This window comes from Aythya ferina, assembly GCF_964211825.1.
Source record: "Aythya ferina genome assembly, chromosome: 11".
Lineage (NCBI taxonomy): Eukaryota > Metazoa > Chordata > Aves > Anseriformes > Anatidae > Aythya > Aythya ferina.
In genome coordinates this window covers 716,296-739,438 of record NC_140307.1, presented here as the reverse complement: position 1 = coordinate 739,438, position 23,143 = coordinate 716,296, and the positions used below count along the sequence as shown (strand labels likewise).

General features: G+C 42.9%; 1 protein-coding gene across 2 annotated transcripts; it reads right to left on the bottom strand.

Moving 5' to 3' along the window:
• Positions 1-417: 417 nt before the first annotated feature.
• Positions 418-22,603, bottom strand: GOLM2 (golgi membrane protein 2). Of its 2 annotated transcripts, XM_084531566.1 has the most exons (10): positions 22,065-22,603; positions 16,495-16,549; positions 15,397-15,499; positions 14,347-14,437; positions 13,058-13,202; positions 12,104-12,184; positions 11,647-11,745; positions 10,061-10,234; positions 6,251-6,418; positions 418-2,175 (listed from the first exon to the last, which is right to left on the bottom strand). In XM_084531566.1, the coding sequence occupies exons 1-10, from the start codon at positions 22,389-22,391 to the stop codon at positions 2,102-2,104; spliced, it is 1,317 nt and encodes a 438-aa protein (XP_084387692.1). In that variant the 5' UTR covers positions 22,392-22,603; the 3' UTR covers positions 418-2,101. The 2 variants fall into 2 exon arrangements, with proteins under 2 accessions (XP_084387692.1, XP_084387693.1); XM_084531567.1 differs by lacking the exon at positions 6,251-6,418 and having other exon boundaries at positions 22,065-22,601.
• Positions 22,604-23,143: the final 540 nt, after the last annotated feature.

Below are 23,143 nucleotides of genomic sequence, written 5' to 3'. Positions count from 1 at the left end.
TCGTGTTACAGGGAAAGAACACTCCTTATTGTCCTAGGAGTCAGGGTATGACCACAGAATCTACCCGAAAATGGTCCAGGTGTCCACATAAGCACCTGCCTCTCAGCATTTTTATTCAGTGCCAGTTCTGCAGTTGTAGTCACTGCACGTGAAGCTCACTCTTGGCTTAAAAAGTTCCAGGCAACGTATGCTTCTGCTGCCTTCCAAGCTTATTTTTTGTCATATTCAGGTCACGTAGTGAGTTCTCTACCTCAAGCCCCATCCCAGAAGTTGGCCTTTATCAAACAGCTGTAACCACTGCTGGTGTGCCAGAATACCTCAGCTTTGGTGAAGGCCCCAATTAATCCAACTCTCAAAAGTCAAAATCACCTTGACTTATGCTTTTGCTGCAAAAGAAAAAAGCCAGAAAGCCTCACAAACTTTGAACAACTTAATTTATTAGAACCCATATACGTTGCTTTCATTAGAAGAATCAAGTTAACACCTAATTCAGGGCGAAATTACATTAAGACAAACAAAAAGTTGCAGTGCTCAAATACAGTATTTACTGAAGACTGCTATTCTTAGGATCCTGGTACAGGTTTATACTTACTGTGTGGTATTAGTACGGTGTCTAATTCGGAGCAGGTTCAGCATTTTATTTTTAACTGAAAGGATATCACACCATGCAAAGGGCTATCCCCCCCATCTGCCTCCCACAAGTATGATGTAATGAAGAGCTCAAGCCTTAAACAAAACAACAAAACCCTTGAGATGCATCACCAGAATTTGAAATTTTTATTTCTTGTATACTGAAGATTCATTAGAAGAATATCCCTATAGCTAAAAAAAAAAAAAAAAAAAAAAAGTACAACTTTTGAAATTTAATAGGTCCACTGAAATGACATCAAGCAAACCTTAGCTGTTATTTGAAATTGGAACCTGAGTGCAGAGATAAAGTACAATCACCCACGTCAAAGGTCCTATAATTTCTTTTCACAGTAGCCCTTTTGGAGAAGCAGGTTGGGTTAATAACCTTAATTTCCTCTACTGTACATCAATTGAATCATTTCCATAAAATTCAGAAAGTGCTTAAACACATAATACAAAAAGTATCTAACTTACAAACTCGTCTGAGATAGAACCACAAAACATGGAACGTGGCAGATGTCGAGAGAGATCTGTATCAAAGTATTAAATTGTAAATTAACTCGAGTGAGTGTGACGCAGGATGGAGGCTCTCGAAACAGTGAAATGGTGGCTACAACTTACTTACTGAGGGGAGGGGTGTTCCTTCCAATAAAGTTCCTACAAAGCTGATGTAAACTTGTCTTTGTTTCTCACTATAACACTTGCCCTTTTTTTAACACGTACACAAAAATTTCCTACGAGCTGTGTTGAATTATCTATATTACCTTCTAAAATAAGATATTAAACAACTTTTTTCAGGATGTATCGAATTACTGAAATTCTACTCTCACTGATTTCCAGCTGTAGCTATGAGTTTTGGTCACTGTATATTAGACTTAAAATGGTACTTGCTTCTGAGGACTACTTCACTGTCGTATCTTTCCTCAGTTACATTAAGGAAGGAGCAACTTTTTTAAACATTCAGTTTTCATTCTCAACTGATAGCTCACCTGCAAAATACAAAAACACAGCACTCATGAGAAAAGCGGAGTATTTTTGCTCATACAGGTATTACTGTAGAAAAGGAGTCCTTTGGCTGTACATTGTTTCCACAGTGTCTTTGTTACATGAGATACAAACTGTACAAGTTCTCCAGTTTACAAAGTTTTCTAATTTGCAGAAACAGCTCAGCCCATATTTATAATACTGGTTTCAGATGAAAAGATTCTTACAGGTAAGGTACAGTCTAAGTAATTGGCTCAATGTAACAACAGAAATGTAGTTTTAATACAATTTGCAATAGTACAACTATGTACATATGTACACAACCGCTTCCTTCTGTTATTTCACTAACTTTGAGTATACTTATCGTTTTTTTTTATCAGTTTCTTTTAAAGTATGAAACACTGAAGTAAAAATGGTTCAGTTTGCAGCACTTCAAGTTCTTCAGTTGAGATCTCTTCTCATCTCCATTTCCTGTTTAATTCAAGCTTTAAAGAACACCATCACCGAAGCGTGGCTTGCCGTAATCGACGAGGTCATTCTGTAGATCTCTTTCTTCATCATCTGCAATTGAAATATTCAGACCAAATCTGATGTGACACTACTGAAACAGATATTTGAATGCGCTTTCTACATGCACATTGAATCGGCTTTGTCTGGTTATGGGAATGAAGTCATCAGGGGAAATATGGAGGAGGCATATGGGCTTGCAATTACAAGTCCAGCTGTCAGCACTTTGGGAGTTGTCCCCTCTGAAAAACTGTGACTTCACACTATTTAATATCCTTGGCTTTATTACAACTGTGTTTCACAGATTTATTGACTTAAGAGATCGTAGAACTTGTTAAACTTACTACTGTAATTTGAGTGTTCCTTTAAACGTTTCAAACTCTCCCACCAAAACCCAACCACAAAGTCAACTACTATGAAAAGTTGTATCACCAACTTTTAACCCATTCTAGAGTTAAAACACTGTAAGATTTTACAAAAATGTTGAGTACCTCATGCAACTTGCATAGAGAAGTCATTATGACTCTCCTCCAGGTCCCTGAATAGATCGCAAAGGAGTAAGGTAAGGCTTTTCCCACCTGCTTGCCAGGTTTGAAAAATGGTATCCTCCCATTTCTATCATGTGGCACCTTTCTCAGGGAAGGCTTTTTTTTTAAACCAAATGCTCAAATTGACTTTGCTGTCACCATTTTTACATTCTGCTATCTTGCATCTCAGGCTTGAGTGGAAAATTTGAAAACAGACTTAAAAACGTAAAAAGCAGCCCTCTACCTTTCCAAACCTCTTATCAATGGAGATCTGTGATCTCTCTCTCAGCCTTGCTGAGGAATCAGCAACACGTTCCTCACCACCCCTCTTCCCAACTGAAAGAAATCCATCTTGTCAGGCCACCACAGGATGAATAAATAGCCCTCCAGCCAAGACGTGTACTCCTGAATGCGTAGTTCAGCCAGGAAATACACAGCAGCAGGGATGAGAGCACAGCAGGGGCAATGCAGGGTAAGCAGTCCTGCAGCCGATGCAGAGTGGCCAATTTGGGGGTGCCACATCTCTTCCAGCTGCGTTTGGTTCACCATTACAGCAGAGTTTCTACTTTGTCCTTGATTGGAAGGATGAAAATGTTCCAGCTCATCTTTCAGACCCTGAATGACCGTCTCTCTCTCTACCACTCTGTGCTACTTCTTGACCTCTTCCTGGGGTTTTAAGCCTCTGGGAAAATCAACAAATTAAAAGCAAAACCCCAAACTTGTGCATCCTCAGTGTAACCCTTTACTGTAGCACATGCACAGACACACACACAAACAGAATCAGCCAAGGAAATTCACTTCAATAGTTTTTGAAAGAGATGTCTTTAAATAGATTATCCTAGCTGCCATAATTGATGTATCTCCTCTGTGGGTCCTCAGCCTTCTTCCCTCAATAAATCAGAAAGTCCTGAAAGTTCAGTTGGTTTTAATTAAGCTTTTGCTGCATTTCAAAGCTCACGATGTCTCTTTATATTCAGGAAATATGCCTGTTCACAGGAAGGGAAAGCAGAGCTCAAGTCACTGGCATCAGTTGCATTTCTCCACAAGTTCACCAAGCCTTTTACTTGAGGACGAGCTGTCTGAAGCTCTAAAACACTTCAACAAGGAGTTTGGTCATCAGGCTGCAAGTGAGGCAGGTGCCCAATAGTAACCTACTCCCACCAGCAAAAGTCTTGTTAATCTATGTGACATGCTTTTGTTTGGTAATAACTACTACTAAAGCACGTGGCTATCACTTGATTTGTATCATCTTTCACCACCCAGCCACCACAAAAACAAAACAAAACAAAACACACTTCTACTACAGCAGAAGCCAACACGTGAAGTATCACTTTGCATTTCCAGCAGGTGAACTGCAGTAAGAGATGCCAGACTGGATACTGACATCCACGTGAGCACACCTCCCAGATCTGTGTATTTTTCTCTGAGAATTTCAATAGAAGGCCCACACATTTCTAGTGGCAACAGAAAAACATGTTTAACCAAACTGCTCTGTTTGCACATGCCAGATGCTTTGTTCTAGCCTAATGCAGAGCCATGTGATGTTTTCCTAATAGTTTTTTCGGCAGAAATTCATTTTTTTCCCTCCCTGACCAATTATACCAACCCTTCCTCCAAAATCCCCACAATTCCACCTTCTCCTCCTCTACAAACAAACTAAGTGCACAAGCTGATGCAGACTTTCTCTAAAACGCTGCTCCTGGCAGTTCCACCTTCCAGGCTGCTTGACTTGCACGGGAACAAGTCATTAGGAAACAAGATAAGAAAGGTTTGGAAAATTAGGTTGTAACGTATGCTGCTCAGACTATTCAGGAAAAGGCTTCCTGAGGCCACTCTTCAATCTTTACTACAAGATACAGAATCTATTACATCTACACGGATATAAAGAGGGGTTGGTCAGAACAAGCCCACATTTAAAGCCAGCAGAGCAGTGAGCTGCGAGGTGTCACATCAAAATGTGAAAGTTTTGAGACCACTTTCAATTGGAGCTTTTTTTAAACTTCCCTTGCATAGCGAGCGATGTAACCACAACCTCTGTGGTTTGGAACAAGTTTCTACCCTTTAATACTCTATCGGACCCACCCATTTGTAAGAGGCACGCAGGGTGCCCTTCAGGGCCCTGGGAGCAGTTTACCACCTGCAGGATATTCGCTCTGGGCTGGGAGGCAGCAGGAGGGGAACGGCAGCACCACGAGGGCAGCGGCTGCCCAGGACAGTGCTGAGCCGCAGGCAGGTGAGCAGCCGGGCATCTGCTGCGTGCTAGAGGGAACCAAACTAACAAACAAAAAACCAAGAAGTGCCCACAGGACTGCCTGGATGTGCAGAGCACAGGGTGGGCACACAGCCAGGCACAGCACACCCCACTTTCCTTCCCAGGACAGAATCGTAATCGTTAGCAGCAAGTCTCCTGCATCCATGGCACATCATCAGCAAGAGGCCGCCTGTACTTCTGTACGTTCATTTGGAAGCTGGCTTTAACGAGCAATTTACAACCTCATAATAACCCATCCAGAGGAACAGACATGAGTAATCAAGAGTGACTAAAATCCCCTGCTACAGCTTTGAGCAAAAAGTGTAACAAAACAGACCACATCATCTGGAGCACAGTTTTCATTTTCATCAGTAAGTTAATTAATTGCCCAGGGTTCTGATCCACACTTTTCTTTTGCTTGTTCGTGAGTTTCAAACTACCAGCCTAGCCAAAAAATGCTTACACCGCATAGCTAGATGCACGCCCACAGAAGTTAGGTGCTTTTTATCAGCTTTTTCCATTAATTATGCCTAAAACAATAATGAAAAAATTGTCTGAGAAACTACCAGTTAAAAAGCTTGCGTTACAAGGATCAAAATCAGGGGACACAGAGAACTTCAGAGTTACTTCCCCCCCCCCCTTTATTTTGCATTACCTCCTTAATCAGCAATAAATGTTTGCTTAAACATTTCCACCCTGCAGACATGCAAGCCCTTCAGGAGGTATTTCCAAACAGCTACATGGAGAATGACAGACAACGTGGCAGACACACGGCAGACAAGCAATGGAGGTGATACTCTGAAGTGCATGCAGAACGAGGCGGTGAACATGCGTATACAGGTATTAGGCTAACACCAGATGAGTTCTGAGGTTTGGTTAACAAGGAAAACCAGAAGTCTGTTGAATCTGTGTACAACGCACAAAAAATTACACTGAGAATCGGTAACTGAGACTCCACCGTGTGCCACCTCTAGGCAGGTGTGACAAAATAAGCAGTAGTCAAAAAGCCACGCTTCTCTACTTGAAAATTGCTTTAGTAAGGTCGAAGACTACATTCCAGCTAGCTGTACACCAGATTCTGGTGTTTAGAAAATCAAGAGATTTCAAATTTCGGAAAAGATTTTCCTAGCAAAAACTGTACACAATTCAAGTAAGCTACTGAAGCACTCTGAGAACTGCTGTAGCGTTGCTTTCAAATGGAAAGCGAGACCAAATTTTAAAAATTGCCTAAAGCTTACTTATTCCATATTAGAAATTGTTGATCAGCTAGTAGTGAGGCTTTACACAAATTCAACAAGAAAACTCAGCGTGGATTTTATTACAATGGGATGGAGACAAGGCCCAAGCTCACCTTGGACGTCTTCTTCTCCACCATCACCATCCTCTTCCTCATTGTAAGCCAGCTCAGCCTGTTTGTCTGCCTCATACTCACCCACGTTCCCATCATCCCCATTATAATCTGCCAGTTTAGAACCCTGCTGCGGATCAACAGGGGATTCATTCTCATCAAAGAATCGGCCTGCGAAGTAGGCAAAGGATTAAGTCAGAAGCAGAGAGGAAAGAAATAGAAAGTTTCCAAATGAAAGCAGACTGCAGGTTAGGATTATCGGCTGTCTGTAGTAGTTTTGATTGGAGGAAAAGGGGCAGAAGGGAGAGTGCGGGCAGGAGGGAGAACAACGCTGTTTATGGAACACCTCCGTGGAAAAAGGATGTACTCGACCACTCGGAACTTGTCTTGTGAAATCTTCATTGTTATAGGCTTCACTCTTTTAAATGCTGAAGAGCACACAGTGAAAGCTTTGTACTTGGACTTTTTCCTGAGGAGGACTGGAATTTTTCTATACAAAAACAGAGCAGTACGTTGAGCAATGTATTTCTGACTTTGTATACAGCAAATCATTTTACCAAGTGTGTATCATACTATCAAGGGTAAAAATCTAACAAAGATCTGCCTTGCACCTCTGATTTGATTTTTTTTTAACCACCTAACGAATAAGTTTCCTGTTGAGCTTTAGAAGTTTTCGAAGTGCCCTGAATTCCGCATTTCTGTCTCACACCAGAGAATTAAGAACTGGTCCAGACAGTGGTGCAATAAACTAGAAAAATACAGGAACCATAATTAGCTGGAACTGTGAAATGCCCAGACAGCCAACCAAGTACCAATGACAGACTAGAGGTATAACATCAAGCTCAGATCCTTGTTTAATGGGATACTAAGGAGATATGCTGAAGTCCACAGCAATTCAGTCTGCTTGTCCATTGCTTAAAGAAAGCGACACTAAACCAAGACCACAGAGGATTCAAGTCTGGAGGATTAGGTATAAATGAAAAAAAATAGGATTACAGTGAGATACAATCTGGACAGACTGGAAACGAACTGAGCAAAGAGTCTGCCAAGGCAGATGTTAAGCGATTCGTGTTGGAAACAAACACAGAAGTTAAAGAACACGATTTCAGCATCAGGATTAAAAACCAGGTTGAGGTTACAATGAACAGATGTGAAAATGAACTTCTGTCTTAAAACAGCGGTAACTACTGGTTGTGGCAGCGTAGAAAATTCAGCACAGAAGCAACGACACACTGCTGCTGTGGTTTAACCCTGCTCAGCACCACACGGCCGTCTGCTCACTCCCCTCTTCCCCATGTGGTACGGGCAGAGAATCAGAAGAGAAGGTAAAACTCACGGGTTGAGATAAAGACAGCTCAGTAAGACAGAAAAGGAAGGGATAACAATTATAAAATACACAAAGCAGGTGATGCACAGTGCAGTTGCTCACCTCCCACTGATCGATGCCCAGCCCAAGCAGCAGCAGTGCCACCCCCAGCCAACCCCCCCAGCTTTCCTGTTCAGCACAGCACCTTATGGCACGGGACATCCCTCGGCCAGCTGGGGTCAGCCGTCCTGGCTCTGTCCCCTCCCAGCTCCTGGTGCAGCCCCAGCCTCCCTCCTCGCTGCCAGGGCAGTGTGAGAAGCTGAGAAGTCCTCGACTCTGTGTGCGCCCTGCTCTGCAGCAACTAACCCATAGGTGTGCCATCAGCACCACTCTCATCCTAAGCCCAGTGCACAGCACTGTACCAGCAACTAAGAAGAAAACCAACTCTACCCCAGATAAAACCAGGACAAGTGCTTATCCAGATGAGGAAGAAAGGCGGAAGAAACACATCTAACGCACCTCAAATGCAGAGAGACAGAAGTTTTGGTCATTTCCACAAAATAAGTAAGAAGAAACTTGATCTGTTCATAAGTGAGAAGCGATACATTATTCACTCTTCACCTCTGTAATTAACTAACCCTTGCTAATATTGCTTGTAATCTTGGACTCTGCCTTATACAAACAGGCAGAACTGTGCAATTCACCCATTAAATATAAAATGAGCTATGGGAAAAGAGCTGAATGTGCTTAACTTATAGAAAAAACAAGCCTGTAGATATACAGAAATAGTATAGCAAGAAAGTACCAATTAAGTTTAAGCTGATAGAAGGAAAGGCTAAAATATTGGAAGGATCCAAGGAAATGCAGCAAACCAACACAGACCTGCTGTGCTGGAGCCTGCACACAGCACACCTCAGCACACAGGACAGCCCTGGCAAGCTCGGGTTCCTGCTCAGCTTCAGGATGCAGCTGCTCCTTCACTATAGCACCTGCCTTCTGCTTTAAGGGTTTAGCATTTTTGCCAAACCCCAGCCATGCAACTGTCCACAATGACATGTGTGTGTGCTGGAGCTGGTCTCCTCTGTACCAGAGGGATGAGTTTAGCACCAGTGGACCTCTCCAAATGGCCACTGTTGATCAATCATCTAAATAAAATCTTCTAGAAACCTGGACTAGTTCATTTCAATCTGTGACAGAGCGAAATCCTCTCCTTCGCTGTATCATTACGATGCAAGTTATTGCAAGTAAGAGTTACCACAAAGAGAAAGGGAAAATACTGATCAGTGATAATTACTGACTCTCGGGTATCCACAGCCTTCAACAGAGACATTTCATTCACTGTTCCTGCCTCAAAGCCCCCCCCCCCCTTAGTAATGAATTTAATTCATTACTAAGGATGACAGAAATCCATTTAAAAATGTCAACAACTGAAGTATGAAGGTCCATCCTCTCAGCTGTGGTCACTCACACAAGTGCAGGATCTTCTCAAGAAGCTCATTCAATAAACTAAACAGTCTTGCAAATCTCAGGACACACATAGTGGAAGAAAAACTGAGCAAATTGCACGTTAACTTTGTACATTATTTACTGAATCACATTCATTTATTGAGTTATTCAAACACCCTCACTTCACCAGAAAGATCCAAGAGTGATATTAAAACAACTCAAGTCTGCCCTAATGAACTTTTTCCAGGAACAGCAGGTTGATATCCAGCCCCCACCTATCCCACCCTAGTCTTTTAGATGTCCCCCTCCACCTCCACATAAATTATAGGAGCATAGTATTGCTACTGAGATCATAAGAAAACAGTTTGAAAATAATTTTCCTATTATGGGAACAACGGCAGAAAGATGCTACATTAAACACTCTAGGAAATACCAATATCCCAATGTTATGGTATTAGCTGCAAGGCAGAGATGCATCTCAAAAACAACGGCACACAGACCCGTGCAAATCTTACCTGCTGTCTGCCCTATTAAGCCCCTGCAGTATTGCTACCAGCATACACAATAAGCAAATACATGATTTGCTCCTGCCTGAAGAATTCTTCCTTGGGCAGACGTGGAAGAGAAGGGTGCTGGAAGGTTTCCTCATGCAGAACAAACTTCTGGCCAATACACATATACTACAAATTCCCCTGTGTAAGGGCTGAATTCTTATGATACTGTCCAAAACATCGTAGGTAAGTCAAGTAACCATGTGAATATAAGTCACTCTATCATGCACGTACCAAAACTCTTAAATTAACGATCAATTTAAAGTGTCGTAGTTTCCTACAATGTTTTAAATTCCTATAAGCAACGGGTTTTGTACTGATTGGATACATATGAAAGATGACACATTATGGCATGCCTTTCCTTGTTTGTTTTAAAAACAGCCCAACATTGCATTTCTTTTCAGGCTTCCTCTCCAGAAGGCCACCTGCTCTTGTGGTTCCTGTTTTCCAAACAGGCAGTAATAGAACAGATAGAACATAAAACAAAGTATATGACATGGACCAACTTACTTTGCTTCATCTTTTGCAAGTCGCCAACTTTGCTCTTTGGAAGTTTTATATGGTCAGCTTCAATTTTGTGTTCTTTCTGACCTTCCATATTTTCTCCAAAACTTAAATGCTGAAGAGAATTTGGAGGTATCTCTTTCACAGTATCAACATTTCCATCATTGGCACCATGCAAACCTACAGAATAAGGAAATGTGATCAGTGCTTATGTGGTTCCAAAAGATGGTTTTAACGCTACTGCAAAAGATAATTCATCACATTTTAATAAATAATCAATATTCAGTTGTTAGCTTCTGATCTGATTTTCAGTAAATATTTAAGTGTTTGATGAAGCCTTGAATAATTCACTTATATAATTTTTTCCTCCTGCTGATTCTGCTTTCATATTCAAAAATCTACCAAGCAACATAAAGTGTTTCAAGAGCTACAATCTGATCAGAAGGTTACGGCAGTAGGTCACAGAAGTTATGTTAAAATAAAAAGCAGAATGACAGGACTACAGAGCCAAGGAATACAGAAAACCCTGGTCTCCTTGAAATTTATGGTAACTTTCTCTTGATAAACTCTTCCTAAATTCAACAAAACAAGCATTTCACTTGCCATATTCACATTTTCTCATTAATAAAACTCAGAATGAGAGCTACCTCAAAACAACAAAAAGAAATATTTAAAAGCCTTGGCATTTAGAATATTAAACGTTAAATGCATATACAAACCTTGAGTTCACTGATGTCGGTATTCTAATCTGCTTATCTATCCACTACAAAAAGCAAGAAATTAAGAAATACTTCTGCTGGCTTCTTTTCAAAAGAACCAGTAACGGGCATAACTTATTAAAAAAACTCTTCCAATTGTTTGATCATGTCGTAAACACACAATGCATATGTTATAGTTTTGTTTTTTAGCAGGACAGCATTTGAACATGCCACCTGAAGCACAGAGCAGCCATAACTTAATGTTCTCTTGACATTAATACAAAGTCACTTGATCCACAAGCAGTAATTTTAAACATATTTTATATGGATTTGTGTCTATTCTAACTGCAATTCTTCCAAACCCTTTCTCTGCAGCACTTCTAGTTCTCTCACATCCTAGACCTCCCACACATCACCCTAAAGTTAGCTGTTAACAGAAACAGGAGGCCACTGAGCAAGTGGTAGTACCACTGCTTAATCTCCAAGTAGATGTTCAATCGACTCCTGATGGTATGCTGCAGCTCTACCTAGTACTCTAAGCAGGTGTACTAATTTCTATTACTCTCTTCTGTCCAGTGGAGGAATCTTGAAGCACTTACTTTTGAAATTTCTAGCTGTCAAATTTGGCTGAAGTTGGTCAAAATGCTCCAAAACTACCATGTGTGTGTGGAGGAAGAAGAGATCATGTAACCAGCCACCTCAGGAGGCCAGACTAAGACTAGCCTGTAGTAATCTTGTATGCAACAGATATCAATAGTTGTTCTTCCTTTTTGTAACAACATCAAACAAGAATAAAAGGCTGGCCATGTGCACCTAACGTCCATGATACGATAGCAGATACAAATCAGAAATTTTGCTGCAAAATGCTGACACATCTGCTAATAAGAATTTTACCTGGTGCCAGATTTGGAGCATGGGGCTGTTCAGTTGGAAGATTTATAACAGGTTGATGACCATCACTTCTAGGAGCTGAAATAAGTGGCTTCTTTAAAGCTAAAATAAAACACATTGACAAAAGCCTTAACATGAAACGTGAATATGTATCAGCTCTTCCTCTGACAATCTTGTAAATATATTCTTTTTTTGTTTTCAAATCACAGATGAAAATATGAAATACAAGATTTCCTGGAAAAATTATTAGAAGCACTGAGGTGCTCAATTTTGAGAATTCAAATCTGTAACAAACAGTAAAAAAAAAAAACAACAAAAAAAAACATTTTACACCCCACTTGAACTTTACTATCACAGGCAAATTTTAAAACTTTGCATTTACTATGAAACATACAGTATTTATGCAGAATATATAACATCAAAAACCCAAACATGAAAGTATTAGAATATTTCTCCTAACCCGTGGGAGTATCTTCAGCCTTAGCAGGGTCATTATCTTCTATTTCAGGCATGCCTGCATCTCCTCCTGTTTTGATTTTCTCTGTAAGACAAGAATAGGATGTTCTGCCTTATTAACCTTTAAGTTTTAAGGCTGAATTTCCCTCTTGTGGAAGGCTCCAAGACCAGAAAAGTCTTTCATCCACAGAAAACATCCCACATTGCTAATGCAACTACAAGACTTCTTACGCTGTTTTGCAAAGTCCCTCAAGACTGCCTTGGAGCACTGATCCCAAAGTCAGTCAGTCAGTTCAATCTTCAGAAAAGGATGGGAAACAGATGCACTGCTCTAGTTTGCTTCAAGAAGCTTGCTGGAACAGGCACTGAACCAGTACAAAAAGGTGTGGATTCAGCAGTACAAGAAGCAGAAGCAAGGGGAACCCATATACTTCTTGGAATGGACTAGCAGCAGGAAACAATTATGTTAATTACTTGCTGGGTCTCCCGCACAGCTCATAAAAAAAAGGTTTCCCACTGCTCCTGGTCAGTTACCCAGCTGGAGATTTCTCACAGTGGCTTCAGTGCTCCTCACCTTGAACCACTTTCTCTGTGCATATTCCTGTTCTGCAGCAAGCCCCTTCCCCAATAGCTCACCCCAAGACAAATTTCACAGTGAGTGGAGTGGCAATCCCCAGATCACAACTCGCCACTTGAGGAAGGGAGATGCCAAATAAACTATGAAAATGAACACAAAACTGTGCAAGAAACTGCTTTCACAAAAGGACCCAGAAAAAGGACACGACAAACTATAGATACCTGTAAACTCTAACTTAGTACAGTGACACGGAGCTAATCAAGTTATCTAAGTCTAATAACACATTGCTCTGCTTCAGAGAAACACATGATTCTGTACGACAGCAAAGGACGCAACATGTTTGGCTCATTATCTATCACAACTGACAAAAAAAGGAAATACCTTTGCCGTTTACAACATGATCTGAAGGCTGCTCATTCTTTTCTGCATTTTTATCTTCTGTCTCTGTAACAGTCTTAGATATTGCCTGGTCATCACTATTGGGATTTACTTCAGTATCTTTACTGGCTTGAATTTTCTGCGTGGCCTGTTAGAACAAATTAATAAGAAAACAATATGAAGCATATCCCTGAACATTCATTAACAAACTCTCTCAAATTTAAGATTGCTTTGGGCAAGCAAAATCATACTTATAAATTAGATAATCATCTAAGCAAAAAGAGAATTCCTTTACATATGAATTTCATTCTGGAGGGTAGGAGCTGAGATTCTGGACACATAAAATGTAAAATATTTCATGGTTGTATAACATTTACATTGGCATACGTACAACAGCTGAACCATTCATAATTTGTGAATAACAGAGTTAGCCCAAAAGAATAGAACGGAAACCTTTACCGTTCCACAACACATTAGTTTTAATTGCACTAGAACAGATAACCTTGGAAAGTTGTTTTCATAGGCGCTACATTTGCTAGCATTCTGCCTCTAGCAGGAAGATACCACTTGTAATCTATAAATAAACAAAACTACATGGGCACACAGAGAAAATTACTACGGTAAAAGGAATGAAGGCCAACTCAGCTCTTACACACATCACAGACTGGTGAAGATATCATTGGCCTTAAACCTAAGGTCACATACTTAAAAACAATTCTAGCTTTAAGGGACGATCTCAATGGAATCTACTTGAAGTCTGACTTATTTGAAATGCTTGTAAACAGAGACTAAACAAGGAACAGAAGTCTTCAGAAAAGTATATTATTTCATCTGTTTGTAGGAAAGAGGCTAACACTCTACTGACAGCTTGCAGCATATAATTGCACACTTGACACCATTTAAACACTGTTGATATTTGTATCACATTAGCACTAGAGGCCTCAGAGCTCAAGCTCCCCTTTGCAATAACCTGTACAAGAACACAGATCCTACCCTGCAGAGCTACAAAGCAATATCCATTTTACAGAGAAAAAAATAAAATCCGGAGTGGTGGTGTCATGCAGGAAGGCTGTAGCAGGCCAAAGAATTAAGCCTCATCTTCAAGGCTCAGTTCAATGACAGCAAAACGTGCAGATGGCCTTACACTAATATCCACCTAGGGCTGCTCAGTACCACGTTTAACCAAAAGTTAGAGGAGAAACGTGCACGCCCTCCAATATATCTGAACTTCTGAGTTAGGAACCTGCAGACTTTGGGCTCTTCTAATTCAAAGAAATGTAATCGTGCATTACCTTTTGTTCCCGTGCAATTTGGTCCATTAATTTCTTTACGTTTTCTTCATGTTGCAGTCTCATTTCCTTGATCTGCTGCCCACACTGGAGACTTAATTAGAAACGCGTTATCAGTCATATTTCATTTGGTTCATACTATATGTTATATTTGCTCTCTCATAAATAAAATACGGGGAAAAATGAAGTGGAACAAAAACCTAAACTAGAATAGTCTGTCCAAAAACCTTCAATGTGGAATAAGGCATGTGGAATGGAAATGGACTGAATACAGAAAAAAAAAAAAAAGAAGCAGAACTGGAAAAAAATAGGGACAAAGCAGAAAAACAGCAAGATAACAAACGTGTCTTGAAGACATTTCCTCCGAAACCTGGAAAGCAACCGAAAATTCAAGCTTCACAGTTAATCTGTCATCAGCACATATTTATTCCACTTGGAAAGTAATACATCTTCCGTGGCTGTCAACACAGAAGATGCACAACTACTACTATCACTTACTGCTACCAACTCAAATAACAAGATCTGAATGACACAGCTAGATGTCCCAACTTCTCTAACAAGCCACAGAGAGATCCACACAATTCACAAAGTTCTCATCTCCCACAAACCTGCGAATACTCTACAGAGCACACACAGAAACAGGTATATACTTTTTTTTGGCGAAAGTTTAAAACATTTTCTGTGTTAATCTTCTGCACTCCCTAGGGCTTCAGGAGTAATTTTTCTCCTTGCTTCTTTAACATACTTGAAATTCCAATTCTACGTAATGCTTTCAACTTCAGTTCAATAAATTACACTTTTAGGAAGACGGCAATTAACAACCCTACCGGCTTCCAGAATGCTGTTGAATAAACTCTTCCACATATTTGTTAACTAAGATCTCAACTTTAATAATAGAACTTCAAAATCAAACGACTAGCTGAGTCAAAGTCCCATCATGAATGGGTACGCTCAAATTTGAGGATTAACAGGAATATGAGTAATTTGTGCTATTTAATGGACCTTTATCACATACACGCAAATCTACCATTACTAACGTTCTTGAGGACATACCTGTCATACTCCAGTCTCCTTGTAAGGTAAGTATTGTTCTTCTTGTACTCGTGAAGCTGATCTTCCTGACGAATGAATTCCTGGCGTAACTCTGCGAGTTGTTCTAGATCAAAAAGCAAAAACTAACATGAATGTACAGCTGTAACAAAAAAAAATGCCCTGTGGCAGATACAACTTTTAATATCGCTACATAAGTTAAAAACTTTCTCGATTTTTTTCTTCTACATAAAGATTCTTTAACTAATTTGAAAAAGATGCCAACTTGCTTATGCCAGATGTCAATACAGATTACAGAACAAATCTTCTGATACTATGACTTAAACTAAAAGAAAATGAACTGTTCTTTACCTTTTCATTCAGAAAACTTACAAAACACTAGTTCACCTATCTGTTGAAAATTTCTCCAATTTTCTGAAACAAATCTGTTATTCTGAATAACGCAAAATTTCCATTATGTTATTGTTTTTCCACAATAAATGTAAAAAGAGGTACTTTCACACCATCCATGGAAATCGTACATTTCCTGTCTTCACAAGGAACTGTTCTAAAGGTTCTTCCCCCTGCTTTTAAGTATACAAATAAGTGTTTAAACTCCCTACTATTTTAAGCTGCAGCTCTAAAGCTACAGGCAGAAGTGTCAAGTATGCTGTCTGCAGGCACGTACAAAGTTTGGCAGTAGCTGGTCTAGGTTTCTCCAAAACCAACACAGTAAGATACACAGACGTGGTTACAATGTCTGTAATAACAGCCTAAAAAGATGCTTTCTGGTCCTCTTCTAACCCAGCATTAGTATCACAGCATTGCTGATCCAACTCTACTGCACCGCGTAGCTGGTCACGAAAGCAGCTGTAGGATCTTGGGAGCAAGCCGTGCCAGGACACACCATCCTTCTGCAGCCAGCGGAGCAAAGTCTGCGAGGGCCAACCCTACACTTATAGCCAGACTAGGTAACCAACGAGCATCATGAAATTTCAGATTATGCAATCTTCCAAGCATCATTCCATCTTTCATTTAAGCTGCATTCTGCAGTACCTCACCAATTACAAAACATGCAGCTTCACAGTCTGCAAAAACACAGTTTGGCCTTAAATTCCTTACCCTTTAAACGATGTATGTCTGCCATCTGATATGATATATTGTTCTGCAGCTTAATCTGAAAGGAAGAAACAGTTATATGAATACAGGAAATCTCTGGCAAAGTAGAGAGGGTTTACACAGTTTAGACTGTAAAGACTGAGGTACATTTGAATTCATTCTTTTTTCATTGTGAAAATGTGTAAAGAATCATCAGGATGACATATAAAAAGTTCTTGCAAATATAAATAATGTATATTTAGTTATCTGTAAGTGATAACATCAACTTAAATATTTAGGCTTTGCTAGGAAGGAAAAAATCTGCCTTTTTCTGGAAAAAAAAAAAAAAAAAAGCAGATTTTGCCAGGGCTAAAATTAACACACTGAATTCTGATACTGCAAAAGGGCCCGTGAATTCCCAGCGTCAAAACCTAAGTATAGAAAAAGTATATAAAAATAGGCAAGCAGCATCATAAGCAAAAACAATGTTTCACCTTATGTATGCTTAAAGTAAATATTTAATGTGATGCTAGGTAAAACTTGTATCACAAATTATTCTTTTAAGAGAGAAGCTGACAGCAGTGGACTTCCACAACAGCTTTTAATTTGGTATTCTTAGTAAGGAAAAAAATAGCAGTTCAGTAAGAAATGCATGTACACAAAGTCATCAAGGAAAGATGCTTCCTCTTGCTCTTACACAAAGACAAAAATAACAGAGGCAAAATGCAGATATAGAGAGCGTACTGAGAAAGGGTGAAAAAAAATATCTATGACCACCATCAGGCAACACGGATTCTGTCATCATTTCTCTTTGTAGTTTCATGACTGATGTAAAGGATAACTCCAAAAGGGTGCTGAGACAGGGCCGTCATTCCTGGGTTACAAGGCCAGGACTACCTCTTGGAGCAGCAAAGACTGCATGCAGTTAACTTAAAAAAAGGCAAAGCAAACAAACCAACAAAAACCAAAGAAAGCTTGGCCATCAGTATTTTCACACACAGCTTTGGTGCCATCTCAAATCCAGTTGTCTTTGCTTTTGAGAAGCTCCCTTTCCTACTCCACAGCAGGTTGGAAGCACGCAGCCCTGGAGGGGATGCACACAGGCTGCTGTGTTCCCCCTGGGTGCCAAGCCAGTTACCTGCATTTCCTGCCAAAACAAACGCAGCCGAATGCCCTTCCTTCCTTAGGACTTCCTCCACCCACCTCCAGCTTCCCTTTTTTCATACCTTTTGTTTCTTTAACACCGTGTCAGTGACTGTGTTTGCCTTTTTTTTCTATATAGGAGAGGCACTCCAGCTCTGATTGCCCCAGGGCGGTTACAACTTCAGGAGCTACAGCCACGCCAGACCTGCTGAAATGGGGATTTTCTGCAGGACACCCCACACAAAGGCTTAACGGGGTACAGGGACATCTGACCCGTAAAGGGGGAACTGTCTCTGTTAACAGGAGTTTGACTTTGTAGATAGACAGCATCAGTTCTATCACACAATCCTTCATTTTGACAATTTTGAGTTTCAGAGAAAAGTGACAGGATTTATAGCCCAAACAGCTTAGCTGACAGCAAATGTCCCCAATCAGAGGGACAGAAGCAGCAGCAGCTTTGTATGATTCATGGGATCTGTTCCACCTACACATGCAGAGAACCCACTCCACAACCATGGCACAAGCCCAGTTCTTTCAGATCTGTGTCCTCCTGGAATCCAGACCCACTTGCACCGTCCGTATTTCTCAGTGGCTTCTCAGATTCTTTCCAGAGCAGTTGGGAAGCGTAAAAGAAATTGCTGGAGCTAATTATATGCAAAGGCAACGCTTCCAGTGCTGTCCAAACTGTAACAGTCTCTTCATATAAAGAAAATAAAGTTATAGACACGCCGGAGCTTACGTCTACACATTTATTGCAGGACTGAACACAGGTGGTAACTGCTTCCCCATGAAACAAGTACACATCCACCCGTATTTCCCTGTGAGTCATTTCTTTCTCTAGGGCAAACGCCCTCCGAACTGCCTGCTGAAGCAGCACAGGAGGTGTCTGTACCCCTCTGGCTCGCTTCAGGCCCCTGGGCATTCCCCATGCATTGCTGTGGCACACGCTGGAGCAGCACACCGCAGCTCCTTAAAAGACTGACAGCACAAGGGGCTGTGCTCCGCAGTTCCATGATCCTTCTACTAGGAATTGTCCAGGGCCTTTTTCAGAACAGCCAGTGCTTCCATCAGGCAATTACCACAGCCTCGAGGTGCGGTATTTGTCATGCTAATGATCAGGAACACGCGGGGAGGTAGGAGGAGGCACTCACCACCACTGCTGCAGAGTACACCCTTGCAAACTGAGGAGCCACCAACAGGCTTTGGCAAAAAGGAACCCAGCCAGCTGCTTCTGAGGACGTTTCACTCGACAGTTTCATCCCATTGAGCAGCACTTCTAGGCACTGGCTAAAGGGCAAGGATGTGTTACACACCCAGCACAGCTTTGGAATGAACAAGGCGTGCTCCTAAGAGCTGCAACAGCAAACACAGAGATACGAACCCCTACACGCTGGATGGCTGCCATCTGGGAGCTCTCCACCACGAATTCCTGCCATTCAATCATTTTACTGAGCTGACAGCAAAGGGATGTGTAAAACTATGAACAATGCATCCTCCTGGTGTGCTGCAAACAAGTATGAAAGGCTCAGGACTCCCAAATGCTGTGAGCCACTGCAGCCGCCTGCCTCCCCAAGAGTTCTCCGCTTTGTTCCAGGGCCCAGCGACCACCACGGGGTGACAGGGAAAGGGAATTCCCAAGAAGCCAGGTCTCGTTAGTAGAAAGAGGGTGATTTATAGCTGCTGCCTCCACCGTGGATGTTACCAATCGCTGTTCAAAATCCGAGCTTCTGATCACTGCCACGTTCCGCCACAGCTCCTTTTCTTTACCAAGGTGTTCTTTTTTACCAAGGTCTTTACCAAAGTTTTCTTTTCTCAAGGTGTTCTACAGTACCTTTGTGAGATTTGCAAGGCTGTAGTTCTGGAAGGCCTAAATACAGTGGGTAAAGAACGGCTCGAACTAGATTTACAATCAGTTGTTCTCCAGCTTCCAGTGCACCAAAATAAAACGTTCAGCTGCATTTCAAGGGGTCATCTTCATGGCAGCCTCTAGAGACATTTAGGAGTTTCCTCCTTTGCCTCTCAGCTTTCACACCTGGTGAGCAGCAGGTGCCGCCTTACCGCAGTTCAAACTTTGAGCGTGTGTGGGTTTTGTGGGTGTGGTTTTGTGTTTTTTTTTTTTAAAAACAAGACACGAAGCCATTTTATTATCTTTGGTTTTCGTTCTTATGACAGATCTACGTTCTGGTGCAGTGTGACTGGCTCGTTATGCGTGCAGAGGGAGGGAGGAGAGAGGCAGGGGTTTGGGCTCGGCTGCAGATATCACTGACCTAGGAGGAAGCTGACGGAAGAAATTCAGGTTGCCTCTGCACTGGAAAATGCACGGTTGATTTGCGTGACCACCAAAGAACCTCTTATAAAGATGAAGGAGCACAAAGCAGAACTGATGCTGTGACAGGCACCAGAGGGGCATCTTTCAAACAAGTTTGCTATGAAACAAACCTAGATCTATTGTGATCTCCTGACAGCCCAGGAGTTACCAGTGTTGGTGCTTTATTATAGCTCCCATATTCCACTAGTGGGCTGGGATCACTGGAATAGCTTGTTCAAAGAACATCTTTGCCAAATTCTGTTCCAAGATAAAAAAGTTCTCAGTCAAGTCTTTTGGTCAGGTGCTTTATCTGTACTCTGCATTTTTTTCAGTAACAGATCTTTTGACTGTTTCATTCTCTAAACTACAGTCACTTAAAGGTTTTTCAGCTTTTTAGTTAGTTGATTGACGCTAAATTAGGATATAAGCCACTCAAAACATGACAGTAGCTCAAAGAGGAGGAAAAGAAATGGCCAGTGACTGGTTACGAAAAAAAAACATACATCAATAAAAATAACTGTGAGGTTCATTAGTCTCATCTCTTTTGCTGCCCTCCTGCTCTGCCCTGCAAGATGCCAGCCCGAAAGCATTCCCAGAGCAGCCAGGTTCACAGAGAACAAAGCGGTCAGCACACGCAGCTCAGCAGCACCTCCAGTTGTATTCTGCATCAGCGGGCTTCCAGTGATTCTCATGAGGCACCCTGACCTTCACTGGCATTTTGTCTCCTGGAGTCCTGCAGCACAGTGCTAGCCATGAATTCTTACCATTTTAGTATCCACGAGAACCCAAGGAAAGGAGTTCCAGCACGTAATTAGGTGCTGTGATGGACACCCCCAGTGTTTTCAACCCACTACTATTTGTGGATGCTTGCTTTTATTGGAGAGGACACTGAACACCTAACCCTACCTACCCTCACTATTTGGGTATTAATGCTCAATTAAAAACAAACACAGAACACATCGGTTTAGAAGACTGTAACCAGTTCTCTGTCTTTTACAAGGGTAATCACCTTTGTTACAAACCTAACAGCTTTAATGCCAGCACACCAGTTCAGCTTCTTTTACTTGCCACAGACTAATACTTTCATGCCTGTGTAAAATACTTATTCATAGATTAAAGCAGATTTTATGGCGTCACAATATGTTCGTCACAACGCGTTTAATTTGTATTTACTTCCAATGGAGAGCACTGGTATCTACCATTACATACCTCATCTGGGTTTTTATCCCAATCTCTCAGGAATCCAATCAGAAAAAAATCCATTAAAAAGAAATCACGTTTGTTGAACACACGATAGCTTAGTGCTAATGGCTAGCAGGAAAAAAAAAAACATAACTTCGATACAAACTAAAACAACTTGAAAGACTTGGTAGTTCTCCCAACTTACTTCCTGATAATTAGATTAAGACGTGTAACTGTTTACTTTCTGTGACAAAGAAATGCATTTTCTTACCCTGCTCATTAAAAGTATGATATTAAATGGCCAGAAAAACAAACTCAGCCAGTGATAAGCCTGACAGGGTGGTATTTCCATAAATTCTAATGTGATAAAGTGTTCAGTTAGACGCTATAATTATGAACTGTATGCAAATGAAGCACACGCTGCCATGCACATGGCTGAGTAAAAGAGAACTTGTCTGCTCCCTACCGCAGGCTTAACTCCTCTTAACTCAGGGCAACAGCTCTGAAAGCAGGCCAAGGAAACTTGATGCACTCCCTCATTCTCCTTTCCACAAGGAAAGGAATTCCCAGGCCACGTCCACAGAGCAGGGCAGGCTGAGTTTCCTGTTGGCGTGGCTAGGAGCAGTGACACGTTATGTCAGCAGCACAATTTTTTTTCCACGTACACGCTGGCTGCAGCAGAACCAGAGGCCGGCGGGCGAGGGGAGCTGAGGCGCAGCCACAAGCTGGAGGTGCTGCACCCGCACAGACACCCGGCCCTGTGGAGCAGCGAGCTGGGGCTCTGCTTTTAAGGCTCTGCACAGCTCCCTGACCGCTCAACACCGACTGAACAAACCCAGGAGGCATTTAACAACAAAAAAATTAACAGGAGACGTCTGGAAAACGGAGTTTTGGCGGCTCTCAGCACCAACGGGCCCGCAGCCCCTGTTAATGCAGCTCTGCCCCCCTGCCCCGGCCGTACCTTGCTGTCCTCGCACTGCTTCACCTGCCCGTCGCGGGCCTGCAGCTGGCTGCTGAGGTGGCTGTAGTCGGCCTCCTTCTGCTCCAGCTGCTTTCTGTGCGAGTCCACCTTGCCCAGCAGGTCCGAGTTGCGCCTCTCCAGCCGCCCGCGGGCCACCTCGGTGCGCTGGGCCTGGCTCTGCAGCTCGGCCAGCTCCTCCCGCAGCAGCGCCTGGCGGGACGAGGCGCTCCAGCAGTTGAAGGCGAGCACGGCGATGACGGCCAGCAGCGCCACGAAGACGAACGAGGGCAGCCGGCCGCCCCTGCGGTTGGCCCCGAAGCCCACCATGGGGGAGGCCGCGGGGCGGGGGCGTCGCCGCTCGCCGCCGCCGCCGCCTCCGCCTGAGGGGAACCGCGGCCGGGGCCGCTCTGCCCCCGCTGCCGGGGCTCCCAGGCGCCGACTCCGGCCGGGCCGGGGACCGGGGCGCTGCCGGGGACGGGGCCGGGGACGGGGCCGGGGACGGGCCGCGGAGCCGCGCTGGCGGCGCGCCGCCCACCCCCTCCCCTCCGCCCCTCCCCGCCGCTTCCGCCGCCCGGCCCCTCTCGCGAGACGGCCGGGCTATCGCGACAGCGCCGCCGCCCGCTCTGGCGGCTGAGGGGGGGTGTGAGGGGAGCCCGCTGAGGGCCGTGAGGCGCCCCGTGAGGGCAGCGCCCGCCGGTTTGTGATCAAAGCTCCAGTAAAGCACCAGGCCCGGCTCCCCCCGCCTCGTTTCTCCCTTGTGTTGCTGTGGCTGAGGGAGGGGGGACCCAGCTCCAGCCCCAGCCCCAGCCCCGAGCCCGTCTTGCCCCCGGGGTCGTCGCCTTAGCGTGGCGAGGGGGTGACAGGGGAGCCACACACGGCTTTAAGCTCTGGAGAATCCCCTTTTGCAGTGGGATTTAAGCAGTGGTGGTGCTGCGCCCCTCCAGCAGCCCTGTGACCACGCTCATCATTAGTGGCATGGGGCTGTTAGAGGTGTTGGGAGAATGGGGGGAAACAACGGGGTCCCTGGGGCAACTGGGAGGAGGAAGAAGAAAGAATGAGGCTGAAGAAATAAAGCATAA

Bases quoted from the DNA above. Each gene is read 5' to 3' on its own strand.
- GOLM2 (XM_084531566.1), bottom strand. From the start codon at position 22,391: ATGGTGGGCTTCGGGGCCAACCGCAGGGGCGGCCGGCTGCCCTCGTTC. The intron at 13,203-14,346 runs GTAATGCACGAT...TTGTTCTAACAG, and splicing joins AAATTGCACGGGAACAAAAG to GCCACGCAGAAAATTCAAGC. The intron at 12,185-13,057 runs GTATTTCCTTTT...CTTGTCTTACAG, and splicing joins TCATGTTGTAAACGGCAAAG to AGAAAATCAAAACAGGAGGA.